The sequence below is a fragment of the Marmota monax genome, unplaced genomic scaffold (genome assembly GCF_021218885.2).
Source record: "Marmota monax isolate L192 unplaced genomic scaffold, Marmota_monax_Labrador192_F-V1.1 WCK01_AAM20220418_F8-fsc00346, whole genome shotgun sequence".
Lineage (NCBI taxonomy): Eukaryota > Metazoa > Chordata > Mammalia > Rodentia > Sciuridae > Marmota > Marmota monax.
In genome coordinates this window covers 937,183-956,915 of record NW_026692698.1, presented here as the reverse complement: position 1 = coordinate 956,915, position 19,733 = coordinate 937,183, and the positions used below count along the sequence as shown (strand labels likewise).

The 19,733-nt window shown below is 38.6% G+C and overlaps 2 protein-coding genes across 11 annotated transcripts in view; one reads left to right on the top strand and one right to left on the bottom strand.

Moving 5' to 3' along the window:
- The window catches only part of Nbr1 (NBR1 autophagy cargo receptor), a 28,305-nt gene extending 20,341 nt beyond the window's left edge, over positions 1 to 7,964 (bottom strand). For 2 of the 6 annotated variants that reach the window (XM_046446617.2, XM_046446618.2), the window contains exons 1-4: positions 7,388 to 7,681; positions 3,374 to 3,484; positions 1,708 to 1,770; positions 916 to 934 (exon numbers count right to left, since the gene is read on the bottom strand). In XM_046446617.2, the coding sequence (XP_046302573.1) occupies positions 916 to 934; positions 1,708 to 1,770; positions 3,374 to 3,475 (184 nt within the window). In that variant the 5' untranslated portion in view covers positions 3,476 to 3,484; positions 7,388 to 7,681. Of the gene's footprint in view, positions 1 to 915; positions 935 to 1,707; positions 1,771 to 3,373; positions 3,485 to 6,211; positions 6,378 to 7,387; positions 7,682 to 7,762 lie in introns of those variants that run through there. The other 4 variants (XM_046446614.2, XM_046446616.2, XM_058579965.1 and 1 more) reach the window with 4 other exon arrangements.
- Positions 7,965 to 8,055: 91 nt separating this feature from the next.
- Brca1 (BRCA1 DNA repair associated) overlaps positions 8,056 to 19,733 on the top strand; it is a 67,434-nt gene continuing 55,756 nt past the window's right edge. For 3 of the 5 annotated variants that reach the window (XM_046446636.2, XM_046446634.2, XM_046446635.2), the window contains exons 1-3: positions 8,056 to 8,561; positions 9,833 to 9,931; positions 18,528 to 18,581. In XM_046446636.2, the coding sequence (XP_046302592.1) occupies positions 8,548 to 8,561; positions 9,833 to 9,931; positions 18,528 to 18,581 (167 nt within the window). In that variant the 5' untranslated portion in view covers positions 8,056 to 8,547. The remainder of the gene's footprint in view (positions 8,562 to 9,832; positions 9,932 to 18,527; positions 18,582 to 19,733) is intronic. The other 2 variants (XM_058579964.1, XM_058579963.1) reach the window with 1 other exon arrangement.

Here is a 19,733-nt window from a genome sequence, read left to right as displayed (position 1 = left end):
TAATGATTTACTATGCAAATGTATCTCATAACATCATGCTATTATTTTATACACAAGAAAATTTATTTTTTAAAAAAGTACAGGCAGGGGCTGGGGTTGTGGCTCAGCGGTAGAGCGCCTGTCTAGCATGGGTGGGGCCCAGGTTTGATCCTCAGCACTACATAAAAATAAAGGTATTGTGTTGTGTCCATCTATACCTAAAAAATAAATATTAAAAAATAAATAAACATAAAATAAAGGTATTGTGTCCAACTACAACTAAAAAAATAAATATATATTTTTTTAAAAAGTACAGGCAATTTTAATAAATTTTAAGAATTTTAAGAAATCTTAGCTTACTATTTTTTTATTAAAAAAAAAAAAAAAAAAAACTGGAGGGGACAGTGCTCGGAATATCCAGGGGTGTCTAATACTGATCTACGTCCCCAGTCCTTTTTATTTTTATTTTGAGTTAGGTTCTCACCAAGTTACCCAGGCTGGCCTCAAACTTGTGCTCCTCCTGCCTCAGCCTCCTGAGTAGCTGGGATTATAGTTATGCACCACCATGCCTGGATATTAGCATCTTAAATACAAGAGAACTTTGCATTAAAGCTATTCAAAGGCACTAATCTTATAAAAAAAAAAAGAAAAAGAAAAAGAAACACAATAAAAACCCAGGGCTGGGGAGGTAGAGTGCTTGCCTAGTATTCATGACACCCTGGGTTTGACCCCCATCACTGCAAAAAACAAAAAAACACAAAACCTCATGTAACTAATGCCCATGGAGACTGAGATCAATGTCAATTTATAGTATACCAAATTTTATTCTAAAATGAATATTACAGCAAGACCGAGTGTAAGTGGAATCATCTCATTGCTTCAATGAACAGATTATGGCATTTAAGTAAGACTGAATATATCCTCTCAGGGACTCACCTTGACTGTTAATGGATACCTGTAAAAAGGAAAAAGCAACAATGATTTCACATGTCACCAGTTGAGTATTTCTTTTCATGGGGGCACGGTGGGGAGGTGATACTGGGGATTGAAATCAGGAGTACTCGACCACTGAGCCACATCCCCAGCCCTATTTTATTTAGAGACAGCATCTCACTGAGTTGCTTCGTGCCTCGATTTTACCAAGGCTGGCTTTGAACTCTAGATCCTCCTGCCTCAGCCTCCCCAGCTGCTGGAATTACAGAAGTGCATCACCTGACTTCAATTGAGTATTTCTATTACTAGGAACAGGCTAGACACAAAAATCTCAGGTTGGGGGTTCAGATTTCCCAGTACCACTTCTATTCATGAATAATAATTAAGGAATTTTATTTCTTAATTACTGTGCCTTTCTTTATTTCAGGTACATCAAAAGGCAGCATAATATATGAATTCATATAATAATATATGAGCTCTGAAGCCCGAGGATATGAACTGAACCCCTACTCCACTACTTCCAAGCTTTTGTGCCTTTGGGAAAGTTACTTAAACTTAAGATTGCTACATAATTGTAAAGTAATTTCTCAGATATTCTTCTTCAATGTTGTTTCCCTATTTTTCAACTCCATCGGAGGTGCCACAAATCTTCTTAGAACATGCAATTATCAAATATATTTAAACCACTGTATAAATGAGATAAACACTATTCCTGACTTTTCAAGCCCCATTTCATAATGGAGAAATAAGATCCCTATTTTGAGTATCTAGTAATAGAGCGATAATATAATTTACCTTTTCATTTTCTTCATCTAGGTATTTTATTTGAATAGTGTTCAGGTCAAATGAAACTTTCACCTGCAAATGAAAAACATTTGCTATATGATCCAGACATCAAAAAGGCAGTTTGTAACAGAAACCCTGAAGTCATAAAGGAAAGGGTGGGCACATTTCACTATATATAATTAAACATTTTAAACTAAAAAAAAAAAAAAAAAGTTACTGATGATTGAACCCAGGGATATTCTAGCACTGAGCTACATCCCTATCCCTTTTTTGTTGTTTTGAGACTGAGTCTCACTAACTTGTTGAGTCTGGCCTTGAATTTGTGATTTTTCCTGCCTTAGCATCCTGAGTTGCTGGGCTTATAGGTGTGTGCTACCATACTCTGCAAAAATTAAACATTTTATATGGTGAAAAAATACTACAAGTCAAAAGCCAAACAAGAGACTGGGAAAAATATTCGCAACTGATTATAGACAAAAGCTTAATATCCATAACACATAGAAAGCATCAGCAAAACTATAACTAATAAGATTAACAACCCAAGCGAGCCACCATGGTGCATCCCTATAATCCTAGCTACTCTCAGGAGGCGGAGGCAAGAGGATCCCACATTCAAGGCCAGCCTGGGCATCTCAGGAGGACCCTGTCTTAAAATAATACTAAAGAAAAGGGCTGGGGATGCAGCTCAGTGGCTCAACACTTTCTTAGTATGCATGTGGTTCTGAGTTCAATTCCTGGCACTATAAAACAAAACAAAACAAAACAAAAACCATGTAAAAATGGCCAAATTTATTCTGAAAATTCAGGAAATAAAAATAATACATAATAAATGTTTGATTTTACCAATAGTCAAAACAATGCAAATTAAAGCAATAAGATATAAATGCATCAGAACAGAAAGAAAACAAAAACCAAAAACAAAACCCAGAGCACTTTTTAGTGTTTATTTTGACAGGGTCTCACTAAGTTGCACAGGCTGGCCTCAAACTGGTGCTCCTCTTGCCTTAGCCCCTGAGTAGCTGGGACTATAGGTGTGCCCCACTGAGCCCAGGATACAAGGGTAGGCTTTTAACACCAAGGTTTCATTAGATAAATAAAGGCATGTATGAAACATTCACCACTGCAAACCCAACAAAATCAGAAGAGTACAAAGGGCATCCAAAGACAAGGAAAAGCACTAGCAAAAAAAAAGGAACAGTTAAACTGTTGTCTAAGCATTTGTGGGAGTTTTTTCAGGCCAACTTCAGATATTCAACCTCTGACCTGGCAATAAAAACAATCAGGCTCTTGCAAAATACAAGTTATATCCTTAGTAGTGGACAAACAACAGTGACATATCTGCTCTCAGGCAACAGACATTCCTCTGAGGCCTGGTTGGGTAGGACTAATTCTTCAGACTGTTTCTGAATATTTCTAACTCCTATCTCATGTAAATAAAAGTAATTTTACCTTCCCTTTGTAAACTCTTCAAAAGCAACTTAGTTGTTCATTCCCTTTATCAGGGCACATCTTCTACATAAATACTAAATCCCTGTCAAACACAATTTTCCAAAAGGCCCAGAAATGGTAAATATGACAGATTTAACAGCCACGAAATAACACTGCTAAAAATAGCTACTTTGGAAAAAAAAATCTATGCTTAAATTACTGAGAAGCAAAATAAAACAATACTCACCATAGCTTCAACATCAGCCCAAGTTGTATTTTCTGGATCCGAAACCAGAAAGCTCTGAGTTTCATTTTTAAAAGTCACACTTAGAGTAACCTGTGGTTCCATGCTCTGGGGCTACAGTTGGGAGGGTGGGCAAAAGAGAGAGAGAGAGAAGGAAAAACATATATACACACATTAAAAAGGTTCTGTAAACCGAACAAACATTTACGAATACTTGTGAGGATCTATTATGGACTATGCTTGAGAGTGACAGAAGCAAATAGAGAAACAATGTCCTTACTCTTAGGGAATTCACAATTTAATAGGTGTTTTATTTATTTACTCTGGTGCTGGGGATCAGACTGAAGGGGGATTTTCCACTGAGCTATATCCCCAGCCCTTTTTATTTTGAAATAGGTTTTCACCTTGCTGCTTATGATCTCACCAAATTGCTAAGGCTGGCCTGGAACTTGTGATCTTCCTGCCCTCAGCCTCCCCAGTGGCTTGGATTACAACTGTGTGCCTCTGCTCCCAGTTCTAGTAGGTGCTTTAAACCAATTTCATTGTTAAATAGGAACTGCTGGCTGGGTCTAGTGGCACAGGCCTATAATCCCAACAGCTCAGCAGGAGAAGGATCGAGAGTTCAAAGCCAGCCTCAGCAACGGTGAAGTGCTAAGCAACTCAGTGAGACCCTGTCTCTCTGTGCCCCCGAATCCCCCCCAAAAAACAGAAATTGTTCTAGCTGGGCACAGTGGTCCATGCTTGTAATCTCAGCAATTAGGGAGGCCAAGGCAGGATTCTGTCTTTAAAAAAACAAAAAAAAAGGAGGGGGGGTAGGGGGGGGCAGAGGCTGGGGATGTAGCTCAGTTAAGTGTCCCTGGGTTCTGATGATTGAACCCAGGGCCTCACAAGTGCAAGGCAAGCTCTCCCCTTCTGAGCTACGACCCTAGCCTAGAACTATTTCTTCTAAGAAATAAGGATATTAGTGCCCAAACTATGTCATAAAGACTTTGACTTAAATAAAACACAAAAATTTAGTAATTAGAAACCTCCACATTAGAAATAGAAGTTGAGCGAGGTGCAGTGGCATAAGCCTGTTGTCCTAGTTACTTAGGAGGCTGAGGCAGAAGAATTGCTTGAGCCCAGGAGAGGCCAGCCTGGTTAATATAATGTTGAGACCTCATCTCAACAACAACAAAGTCTGCTCAGTATTTAAATTTTGACTACATGCACAGAAATCATCTAGCATGTGTAAAATCTCTAAGGACTGACTGCACTTTATAGGCCCTAGGCAACTTAGCAAGACCCTATCTCAAGAAAAAAATTGGGGGGGACTAGAGTAGATACTAGATTAAGAAATTGTAATGGTATGATAATGGTATCATGATTGTTTATACACACATATATACATATGTATATACATATGTGTACATATATACACAACCATATATATATATATGTATATCTTTTTGGTACTGGAGATTTAGCCCAGGAGTGCTTTACCATTGGGCTATACCCCAGCCCTTTTAATTTTTAAATTTAGCAAGACCCTGTCTCAAGGAAAAAAAAAAATCTTTTTAAACCAGAATAGATACTAGATTAAGGAACTGTTAACTTCTTAGACACAATAATGGTATTATGGTTGTTCATACACACATACATATCCCAGCCCTCTTAATTTAAATTTGAGCCAGGTTCTCGCTAAGTTGCTTATTGTCCCACTAAGCTGCTGAGGCTGGCTTCAAACTTATGATTCTCCTCCTCAGCCTCCTAAATGGCTGGGATTACAGGTCTATGTGCCCAGGCCCAGCTCATCCCATTTTTAATCTGCAGCTACTCAGATTCTGCCCCGCATATAAGCGATATGAGACGAATAAGTCCTGGAAGTTCCCAAGAAGGGGTAGGAAGACTTAAGTCATTTAACTCTGAACAGTCTGTTCATCTCTGAGCTTTAATTAATTAATCTGTATAACAGGACTAATATCTCTGCTTTGCCTATCTCACAATTTTATTGTAGGGACTAAATAAAAATGAGGGGGTGCTGGGATTATAGCTTAATGGTAGGGAGATGCTGGCATGTGCAAAGGCATGGGTTTACTCCTCAGCACAAACACAAAAAGTGTGTGCAAGTTCTTTGAAAACATTTAAAATACAAAATTATTATTATAGTAAACCAGTCCTTAGGGCATTAAAATAGTATAAAGCACTGCCCTGTGAAACAATACACTTGAGGTTATCATTCTGAGAATCTTGAACTCTCTGAAGATTACAGATTTTTTTTAAAAACCCATAAATTTTTTCCCGTTCTTTGTCTTCACCTAAAGTTCAGTTCACTGCCAAAATAATACTAGTCTCTAGGCCCAATCCTGCTGCCATCAAGCATTTATTCACATTGCATAAAATTCTTGGAGTCCTCAAGATTGGTCAGAATTCCTATAAAATTCCCAGGACTTTGTGAAAAAAAATGAGGGGAATGAAGTGATTGATTCAGTCTGCCAAAAGTGACATTCCAAAATACATTCTCACTTTCCAACTTCAAAAAACATTCTTCCCGCCAGGGATGGTGGCACATGCCTGTATTCCAGCAACTCAGGATGCTGAGGCAGAAGGATCTCAAGTTTTGGGACAGCCTCAGTGACTTAGGCCCTAAGCAACTTATCAAGGCCCTATCTCAAAAATAAAAAGAACTGGGAATGTAGCTCAGTAGCAAAGTACCTCTGGGTTCAATTCCCAGTACCCCACCCAACCCCAAAAGAAAAGAAACATTCTTTTACACTTTTTGAGAATCTGGAAGGAAACTAATGTATCCTTCCCTTTTCTCAAATTACACAATTAGAATTAGTTGGATAATCTGGAACTCACCCAGCTGGTTTGCCAATAGCAGAAAACAGGAAGTCAGAGATTCTAATTCAACTGGACCACAGCCAGGTCTTCATAAAGAACTGCCTAACACCGGACGTGGTGACACATGCCTTTAATCCCATCTACCGTGGAACCTGAGGCAGGATGATCCAAGTTCCAGGCTAGCCTGGAAAATTTAGTAAGACTCTGTCTCAAAATAAAATTTATAAAGAGCTGGGGACATAGCTTAGTGGTAGAGTCTTGCCTAGCTTGAGCCAGGCCCTGGATTCATCCACAGTACCAAAAAAAAAAAAAAAAAAAAAATCCATGTCCATCTCTTTTGCTTACATTTGAGAATTCTTTCAGTAAGAGCATTAATCTTGAACTTGTGGAAATACCAAAGCTATAGTTAGTTCCATTTGTTCCTGTAGACTTTAAACCAGTAGAATCAGATAACTCGGGCCTAGAACTTCAGCTTTCATAATTGGTGTTATTATAAGTTCATGCTACTGACTCACCTTCACTTGGCACAAATCAGCTTTTCCTCTATGCAGATTTTTTTTCAGCTTCAACAAATACTTTTAATGAAACCGACCTGAGAACCTAATCTTTGATTACTGTCTTCACCAGAAGCCTGTGCAAGCTATCCAGGCTTTCAAATGTGTGACCTGAAAACTAGATAGTCGACAAATAGGAAAGAGTGACTTTCCAACACCAAAAGTCTCAGACCAAGGAGATCTCTTTAAGAGGGTCTCAAAAAAATAATAAAAAATAAAAAAATAAAAAGAGGATGGAATGGGGAAGGTGTATGGGTAATGTCATTTCTTTCTTGCAGTCTTAATCCTAGTCTTCCAATTATCGTTTCCTAGTACTCGATGTCCCCAAGACAGTGTCACCACCCCCTCAGGGCTCTCATTTTCTTTGCCTAGGAGCTTTTGAGCTTTTGAACTGGAGAATCTCGGTCTTCCTTCGGAAGAAACCCAGCGTTCTGATTCACGGACTCTCCATCCCTCCAGCGGTATCCACCCTCACGATCCCTCAGAACACGAATGGCTCTCTCATCTGGTCACTAAAAAGATTGGCTGCCCTAGACACGGAAAAAAGTCTCTCCTCTTTTCAGGAGTCTCCTCTGAACTTTCCCAAGCCCTCTTGGTGCGACGTGACCCCACACCAAGGTAACCGCATTTGCTTCCTTACCAGCTCACTGCCCCCGGGGGGCGCTTGCCGGAGGCCAGTGCAAGGACCGTCCGCTTCTTGGCCTGCTGTTATCCCTGCGGGGTGAATCTAACATGGCGGATAGAGACAGGGCCTAGTCTTCTGTTTCTCTGAGTTTCCAAAAAGATGATTGGCTCTGACAATTTGTCCCTCAAAATTATTACCCTGCTGATTGGTTGAAGCTGCGTTGGCGGGGGCGGTGCAGGACAAGCCTGAACCTCACAACAATAACAAACACTGGGCCGAAGGGGCGGAACTACAGGTGCGCAGACGTGGGCATGGGCGAATTTCCCCTTCCTAGGCGGAGCGGGTAACTCTTGCTTTTCCTCAGTTCACTGACCTTAGAGGACTACTTGCCTGAGACTTGCAGGGCTGATGGGAATTGTAGTCTTTCTAACGTTTAGTCCAGTGTCCACTCTTAAGACGCGAAAAACACAACACTGCAGTCCATAGCTGTTGATGTACATAACGTGAAGAGGTCTCCAATCTACCGACTGGGTTGCCTTAAGAATTGTGTCCGCTTCCGGTGTCGGAAGCTCCTCTTCATAAGACTACAGTTTCCAAGAAACACTGTAGCGAAGGCCTTTCGTTCCGCAATGCATGCTGGAAGTCGCAGCCCCTCCTACCCCACTATCCTCTTATTTACCTAAACTGAAGACTTCCATTGCAGTGGAAGGTTGGGGGCGGGGAATGTAGCCTCATTTCCACTGCTTTGGGTACTATGTTGCGCTCTTATTCGAGACTTAGATGACTATTCCAACACTTGTACCGTAATTACTGTGATGTAATACCCCACAGCTGGAAACTTAGAGGCAAGCTGGTGCGCTCGTAATAGAAGACTCAATTCTTTCTCTTCCGTCTCTCGCTCATTACGTCATTCAGGGAAAGAATGGATAACCAATCCCGAGCCCCGAAAGACCCTCGACCCTTTTATGCCCCGCCCTTCCTCCAACGTGTCTTGATCTTGCATTCTGAGAGGCTATCGCTCAGCTGCAAAGGCCAGTTTCCTTGGCGACAGAAAGCGCGGGAATTACAGATAAATTGAAACTGCGACTGCGCGGCGTGAGTTCTTCGAGACTTTCTGGATAGTCCATCCCCGGAGCTTTCTCAGATATCTGGGCCCCTGGGCCCGGGAAACTTGGATGCTTTGCTCTGGGTAAAGATGGAAGAGCCCTAGGGACGGGCTCTCACCAAAGAGTATTCATGGTGACAGGCGGGAGGCTGGTGTGAGAATAGCGTCTCCTAAAGGAGAGCAAGACGGGTGTTATTTGGCTCGGGGAGAAGGTGCGGCGGACGGATCCTGAAGGGCCTAAGACAGTGTGAATCTGAGCGAAATCCTGGGAGGGGAACAGTTTGTGGATTGGAAGGGGCGCTCTCAGGATAGGAAGGCGGCACAATGTGTTGGAGGGAAAATCCTGGTGTTAGAAATTGGAATGTGCCTTGAAGGGGACACCATGAGTATAAGAATATTGGCTGGTAAATGTGAGGAGAGGACCTTGATGAAGAGGAGCAGACAGGATTTTGCGGAAAAGAACCCTTAAGAACTGGATCTGGCTGGACGCGGTGGCCCACTCCTGTAATCCCAGCAATTTCGGAGGCTGAGGCAGGAGGATGGCAAGTTTCAGGCCTGCTTCAGCAATTTAGCGAGACCCTGTCTCAAAGGAATGAATAAATAAAAAGGACCGGGGATGTAGCTCAATGGTAAAGCATCCCTGGGGTTCAATGCTTAGTATCAAAACGAAAAACCTAACTGGATTTTTATGCGTTTTGAGTTGGGAGTAGAAGGAAGTACATGTTGGGGGACATCAGTAGTAACAGGTGCAACTGGCTGAGACATTTGTGGAATATTGTGAAATGAGTGCAGATCATTGGGAAACACTGGGGAAGAGGTGGAGTAGGGAAGGGTTGACGTGTATTGGTTTTATTGTTGGTGGTGTTTTGGGGTGCTTGTTAAGAGGTGGAGTCTTCTGTTGCCCAGGCAGACCCCTGAACTCCTGGGCTCAAGAGATCCTCCTGCCTCCGCTTCCAGAGGAGCTGAGGCTACATGTGCATGCTATCATGGCTTGCTTGCTTTTGGTTTCAAGCAAGAAAAAGAAAACAGCCAGGATGATGGAGAAAGCTGACAATACCACCCCACACCCAATCAGTCACCCACCGTGGCTTTCCTTTTCTTGGAAAAAGGAGAAGACCAAAGGAAGGGGTTGGAGGCTATGTATGAGTGAATTGAGAATTCAAATAGTCTAATCACAAAAAGCAACTGCTAGAATTTTTTTGAATGAAACCTTTGTCATTTGGTCTGTGGTTGAAATAATTATATAGTACTCCAGTCTTAATTTTCTTTTATTTAGAAATGATACTCAAGATGCTGTTCTTATAAACCTTCTAAAGAGGTTTATTTACTTATGTTTTGTATTTTATGTGTTAAAGTTCAATGGAACAGAAAGAAATGGATTTATCTGCAGTTCGTGTTGAAGAAGTACAAAATGTCCTTAATGCTATGCAGAAAATCTTAGAGTGTCCAATTTGGTAAGTCAACAGAAGAGTTTATTAGTTTGTGATTCTTCCTTGTATGATTATCTCTTAAGCAAATGAGAAGAATTGACCATACATAGTTGGAAGGAAAAAATATAATAAATCTATTAAGATTGGGGTGATTGGGCTGGTGTTGTGGCGCAGTCATAGAGCACTTGCCTGGCATGTGTGAGGCACTGGGTTTGATATTCAGCACCACATAAAAATAAATAAATAAAATGAAGGTCCATGGACAATTAAAAAAAAAAGATGAGGGTACTTAAGTCAGCTCCCTTTTTCCCCAGTTTACAGACTGTCTGGATTAGTGCTGCATTGGAACAGGTATCTGTTTTGGATTAAGTGGTACTTAGGCTTTTCTTCCAGCTCTAAAGCCAGCTTGGTTGCTTGAATGGGCATAGTTAACAGAAAAATAAAATCATAAATGCTTGGTGTCTCTGAGATGATTGATCTTTGGAATAATATTTGATGAAAATTGACCCAGTTATTTAAATAACAAAACCTCAAGTAACAGAAGTGTCATAGCACACAAAGTTTGGGGCCAGCCTGGGCAACTTACAAGACCTTGTCTGAAAATTAAAAATAAAAAGGTCTGGGGATATAGTTTAATGGTGGAGTACCCCTGGATTCAATCCTCAGTGTTGCAAAACAAACAAAAAAAAAACTGAAAGTGTTTGAAGGTTTTTAGAAGGTCTGATTCTGAGTGAGTCTTTGTTTCTCTCCATTTATGAAATGAAGAGAGGGCTGGATTATTCAATTTTTTTTCTTTTTCTTAATTGAGGTAAAATTTACATACAGTAAAATACAGAGATGTTAGGTGTGCAGTAGAGATGTTAGGTGTGCAAGGCAGTGAGTTTTGACAAATTATATATCTAGGGTTGGGGAATGTGGCTCAGCAGTAGAGCACTTATCTAGCACACTGAAGGCCCTGGGATCAATGTACAATCAAGATATAGAACCCCGGGGTTGGGGTTATGACTCAGCGGTAGAGCGCTTGCCTCACACTTGCAAGGCCCTGGGTTCAATCCTCAGCACCACATAAAAGTAAATAAATAAAATAAAGTCATTGTGTCCAACTACAACTACAAAAAATAAATATTAAAACAAACAAAAAAAACCTTGCCATTATCTGATAAAGTTTCTTTGTGTATATTCTGGAGTTCTTGTAGACCCTCCAGGACCCTTGTAGGTTAGATTTTTGTATAATTTTGTATCTTTAGGCATAAAAGCATTACTCAGGGTTGGGGGTATTGGTCACTGGTAGTGCACTTGCCTAGCATACTCTAGGCCCTGAATTTGATCTCTGCAGAAAAAGTAAATTAAAAAAACTTAAAGCATTACTCTGAGAAGGAGTCCATGATACAACAAAGGTTAAGAACTACTAAACAGATATAGTTTCTCTTAAATCTACTAAATAGATGGGAATCCATATTTTAGACCCTTTTGGTAAAAAAACAAAAAGGAAAATCAGAAAAATTAGAATTATTGCCACTCTCCTCTCTGGTCTTTCTTGAGACTTTGGCTTTTTAACTGTTCTTCATATATGACATATTCTGCCTCTGAACTGTTGTATTTCTTGTTCCCTCTGCCTAGAATTTCCTTCCCCTAATAATTGTGTGGCTTAAAAATCTTGTTTCAGGGCTGGGGATGTGGCTCAAGCGGTAGTGCGCTCGCCTGGCATGCGTGCGGCCTGGGTTCGATCCTCAGCACCACATACAAACAAAGATGTGTCCGCCGAGAACTAAAAAATAAATATTAAAAAAATTCTCTCTCTCTAAAAAAAAAAAAAAAATCTTGTTTCATATACCACCTTTTCAAAAAGTATCTCCAGGCAATCCTATTTAAAATTATAATGTCCCAACATGCCCCTTATCCCCCTTTCATGTTTTATTTTTCTCTGTAACTATCTGACTTATGTATGATTTATTCATCTCCCTACAGAATATAAACTCTATGAGGACAAAAGTTTTTGTTTGTTTGTTTAATTATGTATCTTCAATAGTTAGAATAGTACTTAAGATATGGAAGTCACTCAATAAGCTAAATTAATTGATAAACTAAATTGATTCTTTGATAGTTTATTTTTATTTTTTTCTTGGTGCTGGTGATTGAACCCAGGATTTTTTAAATGCTAAGTACATGTTCTACCACTCAGCTACACCCCAACCTCAGCCCCATTATTATTATTTTTTTTAAATATAGTGATGATTAGTAGTGGGTAGCACTCAAAAATAAATTGAGGCAGGCATGGTAGCAAGCACCTGTAATCCCAGCAACTCATGAGGCTGAGGCTAGAGGGTTACAAGTTTGAAGCCAGCTTCAGCAATTCAGTGAGACCCTCAGCAACTTAGCGAAACCCTATCTCTAAATAAAAAAGATTTTGTAAAAAGTTGTACCTCTTACCCTTTACCCTCAATGAAGAAGAGAAAATTCAAGTAAATTTGCTTTCATGCTTCATGAGAATTGTTTTTCATATTTGGACTCAAGTTAATAAGATTAAAGAAAATACAAGTTGTGTTTTCAGGGAAATAACGCAATTTATAAGTAATCATTCTCTTACCTCTCAACATTTCAGCTTGACAAAAACAATAGATAAATAAAATTTACAGCCTAATTTATGAAAAATCAGAACCAGGAAAGCAGGAAATAACATTGTAGGGAGATAGCTGCTTTTTTAAAAAAATCACAAAACATATATGATAATTATAGTGATCAAAAAGTTTTCAATAATGTGGCATCTGGGTCCATTTATTTTACATTCTCATGGGACTCAGTCATGAAAACATAATGTGCTTTCTCATTCTGGCAAGTTAAACCATCAATTTAAAAACTTACACATTGAGCTGGGATTGTAGCTTAGTGGTAGAACGCTTGCGTAGCACATATGAGGCACTAGGTTCAATTCTCAACACCACACATAAATAAATAAATTAATTAAAGGTCCATCAACAACTAAAAAAAAAAAAAAAACTTACACATTGCCAGGTGCACTGGGCACATCTGTAATTCCAGTGGCTATGGAAGCTGAGGCAGGAGGATCTAGAGTCAAAGTCAGACTTGCAAAAGCAAGGTGCTAAGCAACTCAGTGTGACCCTGTCTCTAAATAAAATACAAAATAGGCCTGGGGATGTGGCTCAGTGATTGAGTGCCTCTTGAGTAGCTAGAATTAAAGACTTGCACTATTGCTGGGTGCAGTGGTGCACAGCTGTAATTCTACAGGCTCAGGAGGCTGAGGCAGGGGGATGGCATGTTCAAAGCCAGCCTAAGGAACTTAGTAAGACCCTGTCTCTAAATAAAATATAAAAAAGGGCTGGAAATGTGGCTCAGTGGTTAAGCGTCCCAGGGTTCAATCCCCTGTACCAAAACAAACAAACGAAAACCTTTCACTACTGCCTCTGGTCCCAACTTCATTATTTTTTTCACAGTGCTCAGAATAGTACAATAGTACAATTTGCAGTTATATCTTTTTTTTTTTTTTCTAGTCTGGAACTCCTAGGCTCAAATAGTCCTTCCATATCAGCCCTTCCACCATCTGTAATTATAGGCCTTTGATACTATACCCAGTTCAGTTGGTAGTTTTTTTGTGATAACTGGTTACTCTTTCTAACTTTTTACATGTAAGTATGTAAAAATTTTGACTTTTCAGAAGAATTTGCTAAACTGTGTAGTCTAGTCAGGCACACTGGCACATGCTTATAATCCTAACTACTCAGGAAGCTGAGACAGGACGATGCCAAGTTCAAGGCTACCCTGGCAACTTAGCAAGACATTGTCTCAAAGAATAAAAAGGGCTGAAGAGCTGGGCATGGTTGTGCATGCCTGTGATCCCAGTGGCTTGGGAGGCTGAGGCAGGAGGATCGATGAGTTCAAAGCCAGCCTCAGCAGAAGTGAGACACTAAGCAACTCAGTGAGACCCTGTCTCTAAATAAAATACAAAATAGGGCTGGGGATGTGGCTCAGTGCTTAAGCACCTTGAGTTTAATCCCTGGTGCCAAAAAAAAAAGGGTGGTGTTGGCTGAGGGTGTAGCTCTGTTAAAACACTCCTGGGTTCAGTCCCCAGCACTATACCAAAAAAAAAAAAAAAATACCCTGGTGGTTTTTTGTTTTTTAAACCTAAACCTAACTGCTTTTTCTAGTAACTTCAAAATGCAAATATGCAATAGGCTCAAATATTGCCTGGTTTAAAGAGTTTAAGATATATATTTTTAAGTTTTTAAAAAATATTTATTTTTTAGTTTTAGGTGGACATAGTATCTTCATTTTTATATGGTGCTGAGAATTGAACCCAGGTCCTCCTGCATTGCTAGGCAAGCACTTGACCACTGAGCCACAACCTCAGCCCGAGTTTAAAATATTTGAATCACCTTTATAGTAAACATTTATTCTCATCAGGACTGAGACGGGGAACATTTAAAAATTTTTTTCTTTTTTGCTCCTGTTTGGTCTTCAAGATCTTCTTTCAGTAGTCATTACCTTTTTACATATTGGAGTTTTCATCCGTTCAGAGTTTGTGTTTACAGTATGTTTGTGTAGCTTGGATTATAATTACCATACTGAAATATAATTATTTCAGAATTGAGTCAGTGGTGAGAATGTAAGCCATCTGGTATCATAGCTAAGTCCAATTTTCTCTTTTACTGAGAATTTCTTTCATATCTAGCTTTAGTAATTTAGTAACAAATTGGCATTCTTTTTTTTCTTTTTAAAATCACATTTGGTCTCAATAATAATACTGACTTTGGTACAAGTCATCTCATATTGTGAAGCAGTTGCCCAAGTAACGTTAAATTTTATTTTCATAATAGTCCCAGAAGACTGGAAGGATAGGTGACAGAAGGAAACTGAGATTCATGTAGAGGACTTGGCCCAAGGGTATGGTGCTGATTAAAAAAAAGAGAGAGATAAATGGGCTTAGGGATGTAGCTCAATGGTAGAGCATTTGTCAAGCATGTAAAAGGCCCTGGGTTCAACCCTCAGTACTATAAAGACAAAAAAGAGATGAAGAGAGAACTGATAGTGGAAACCTAACCTTCTGACTTTGGCCAGTACTTTTCTTTTCATTGCCCTGTCCTGCGTCAAAAACCCCATGATTACTAGAGTTGTATTACCAAATCCTTTAAAACAAGGCTATTGTCCCCCCAGCTTTTCTTGTGATCCTTTTCTAAAAAGTTAAACATTTAATGAAAAGAACCATATTCCTCTCAAATGACCAGATTATACCCCTTCTTTAATGTCCTGTCTAGATTTGACCACCAAAGTTCAGTTTCTAAAGCTCTCATTCAGTACGAATCTAAATAACAGATTCCTACCTGTTTAGGCTTCCAGCTACCTCTCTACTTCTTCTACTATTTCATCCTAGTACCCTGGCCTACCTGCTGTCTGCACAAACACCAGGCATAATCCTGCTCGGGGTTTATCTTTGCTCCCTCTGCTGGGATATTCTACCCACAATTATTGTATAGCTGATTTCATCACATTATTCAGCTGTCTTCCATTGTCACTTTCTTAGGCCTCTTATGACCACCCTATATGTGTGTGTGTGTGTGTGTGTGTATATGATCCTCCTGCTCCACGTATCCCAAATCACTGAGATTATAGGCCTGATACCACTCTTCCTAGCCTTAAGTCTCTTTTTCTATAGATTTTTCCCTCCTGTTTTTCTTCCTTGTCATTTGTCAAAAACATATTTGTGTGTGTGTGTGTGTGTATCCCCCATTACACACACATTGCACTCCGTGTCCCCTTTGTCCTGCCTTATTTGTCTCTTTAACATTTCCCCATCTGTTCTTATTTGTCAACTGCCTACTGCAACTGGAATAAAAGCTTTATGAGGGGAGGCTTTATTTTGTTCACTGTTATATTTCAAAACCAGTGCCTTCCTGGTAGATGCTCAATACATGTTTGTTGTATTACTTAATGAATTAATTTCAAAAAGGCCTTGAAACTTCTTGGATAGACAGGTAGGGATGGGAATTTCCTTTAGTGAGTATTAGTTACATTGGGGTTTTTTTGTGTGTGTGTGTAATGCTGGGGATTTAACCCAGAGGTGCTCTACCCCCAGATCTTTTTTTTTTTTTTTTTTAATGTAAGAAAGGATCTCACTAAGTTTCCCAGGATGGCTCAAACTTGCAATTTTTGTACCTCAAACTCCCGACTCACTGGGATTATGGACATGTACTGCCTCATTCAGCTATATCACATTGTTTTTACCAAGTAATGGAAAATCAAAAATGACCCTTCCGAAGTGACGTAATAGAAGTACACAGTACATCTGTAAAGTGTTCTTGCCAAACAATTGAATCTGTCTTTGATTGAGCTTGTCGGTATACTTTACAGAAAATAAAGAGGCTAAAAGAACATGTTAAATCACAACATAGAGTTACAATTAGCAAAATCCAGAATATGGGAAATTCTGAAGGTCAGATGATCTTTTTACTTATTTATTATTTTTGTGTGCTGACGACTGAACCCAGGGCCTTACATGCTAGACAAGTGCTATACCACTGAGCTATACCACCAGCCCTTGTTTTTTTTTTTAAGTTTGTTTTTAGTTGTCAATGGACTTTATTTATTTATATGTGGTGCTGAGAATCAAACCCAGTGCCTCACACATGCCAGACAAGTGCTCTACCACTGAGCCACAACCCCAGCCCTTTTGTTATGTTTTTGACATAAATGACAAGGAAGAAAAACGGGAGGGAAAAAATATAGATTAAAAGAGACTTAAGGATAGGCACAGTGGTACAAGCCTATAATCCCAGTGGTTTGGGATACCGAAAGCAGGAGGATCACAAATTCAAGGTCAGCCTGGGCAATTTAGGAAGAACTTGTCTCAAAAAAAATGTAAAGGGGCCAAGTATGTAGCTCAGTGGTAGAGTGCCCCTGTACCACCAAAAAGAGAGAGACTTAAAACATAGCAACTAAATACAATGTATGAATCTTGTTTGGGTCCTGATTTAAACATATCTTACTATTTAAAATAATTTTTATGGGCTGGGGATGTGGCTCAAGCGGTAGCACACTCGCCTGGCATGCGTGCAGCCTGGGTTCGATCCTCAGCACCACATACCAACAAAGATGTTGTGTCCACCGAAAACTAAAATAAATATTTAAAAAAATTCTCTCTCTCTCTCTCTCTCTCTCTCTCTCTCTCTCTCTCTCTGTCTCTCTCTAAAAAATAAAAAATAAAAAAATAAAATAATTTTTATGGGGCTGGGGATGTGGCTCAAGAGGTAGTGCGCTCGCCTGGCATGCGTGCGGCCCGGGTTCGATCCTCAGCACCACATACAAACAAAGATGTTGTGTCCGCCAAGAACTAAAAAAAATAAATAAATATTAAAATTTTTTTAAAAAAATGTTTAAAATAATTTTTATGAGACAGCAAAGCAACTTGGAACATTAGTTATATATTAAATTATATTAAGGCAATTCTTTTTAGAACTAATAATGGTTTCATGATCATGCTAAAAAAGTGTCTTTTTTGAGAATATAATTAAAATATTTATAGAGGAAATGATATGATGGCTGGGATTTGTTTTAAAATAATCTAAGATAGAGGCAGGTATGGATAAAAGAAGATTGGCCATTTGTTGAAATCAGTTGATGTACCGGGAGTTTATTTTACTATTGTTTTTTTTGTGTGTAAATGCTCAAAAATTCCTACACTGAGTTACAAAAACAATCACATACCAAAAAAGTATTTTGAGGGAATTCAAAAGAAATACATATCTGTGTGGGATGCATTTCAAGATCCCTAGTGGGTGCCTGGATATATTGAACCCTATATATACACTGTTTTCTCCCCTACACATACATAAACTAAGATAAACTTTCATTTTCTCACCTAAAGCATTTTATGGCTTTACTTTGGTATATCCAAATTGCCAGCATCACTGTTCTTGTGCTTTGGGGCCATATTAAATCAAATAAAGATTACCTGAACACAAGCATTTTCATACCCTGACATTCAGTACAATAAACAAGACTTCTACTAAGTGACTAACAACAAGAAGCAAATACAACCTGAATACATGGTCCAGAAGGGATGCAGCGTGATTTCATGGTGTTACTCAGGATGGCATGCAATTTAAGACTTACTGTTTATTTCTAGAATTTTTTATTTAACATTTTGGGACCATGATTGTCTGTTGGTAACTTAAGATTTTAGAAAGTGAAACCAGGAATAAGGGGAAAGTAATGTAAGAGGAAATTTTTTGTTTTTATGGAGTTTCATCAGGTTGTAAAATGCATACTCAACATATTAGCTCAAAAATATATATCAGTGAAAAGTAATTAATTGAAGAATTATCAGCTGATCTTTTTTCAGTGCTTACAATTAAATATAGAGTATTAAGTTCACATAATTCTGTTTTAATGTCTGAAAGTTCAGTAAAGTTAAGGATCATATTTTCTGCTGTATTCTTAGCTCCTAGCATAACAGACATTTAATAAGAATTGAATGAACTTAAAGTCATACTTTGACTCAGTTATAACTGCTTAAAGTTGAACTTCTTTACTAAAAGTTATTTATTTTTAAATAAATTATTAAGCCTTATTTATTTTCTCTTGGTTTTTTTTCCCCCTACCCCTCTAGTCTGGAATTGATCAAAGAACCTGTTTCCACAAAGTGTGACCACATATTTTGCAAGTAAGTTTGGGTGTTTTTGTGGCTCCATTATTAGCTTTTGTGCTTATTCTTTATAACACAGGAAACACCTAACTTTATAGAATCTTTAGTTTCTTCAATTAAATGCAACATAACCCAATTGTATTCATTCTTCCTCAGAGAATTACTTAGGAAGTCATCATAAAGTGATTGAAGCCATAGTTCCTACATAGCTTATCTGTATATAAAAAGTGTTGTAAGGGGCTAGGGTTGTGGCTCAGTGGTAGAGTGCTCGCCTAGCATGCACGAGGCACTGGGTTCAATCCTCAGCACCACATAAATGTAAACTAAAGATATTGTGTCCACCTAAAACTTAAGAATAAATATTTTTTAAAAAATGATATAAAATCACTTTAAATAGCTGTTTGGTTTTTGTGTCCAAGGATAAAAGCAGTTGTGAAACAAGCAAATTGTTTTTCAGCCTTCCCAGTTTCTCCTTTCTATTCATTTCTGCATGCCCTTCTCTTTTCCCTCTTCTAAGGTTCAGTGCTTGCCTGCTTTATCATCTTTGCAAAGATAGGAAGGGTTCTGAAATTAGTTTTTATTTAGGCTGAAATTCATTCATATCAGTGATTCAACTTACACAGTCAGCCTTCCATCTGCCCTCGAAATCTGTAGGCTCTCTATGCTTGGATTCAACCAAACATGGGTCAAACTATTCAGAAAAAAAAAAAAAATGTCTGCACTGAACGTGTACAGACCTTTTCATCATTCTCTTAAATGATACAGTATAAAAACTTTACACAGCATTTACGTTGTATTAAATATTATAAGCAATCTAGAAATGACTTAAGATTGTATGTATTTATATGCAAATACTATTTCATATAAGGGATTTAACTACTAGGAGATTTTTGGTATCCATGGAGGAGTCTTGGAACCAATATCCTCTCATAGGGGATGAGTGTATTTACATATTTAAGGATCTTGCCCTTTGAAATGAAAATGTCTCTTAATTGAAGAATTTCAGGAAAAGTAGTGTAGGTAATTTAGTGAAACATGACTTTCTCTTTTCCTTGATGTTAAGCTATTGATTGAGTCTTACTCTGAATGTCAGTTTGTTTAAAGTAATTTTTCCTTTAATTGAAAAAGCAAGCCATGTACCTAGTTATGAGTTTATTAATATAAAAAATT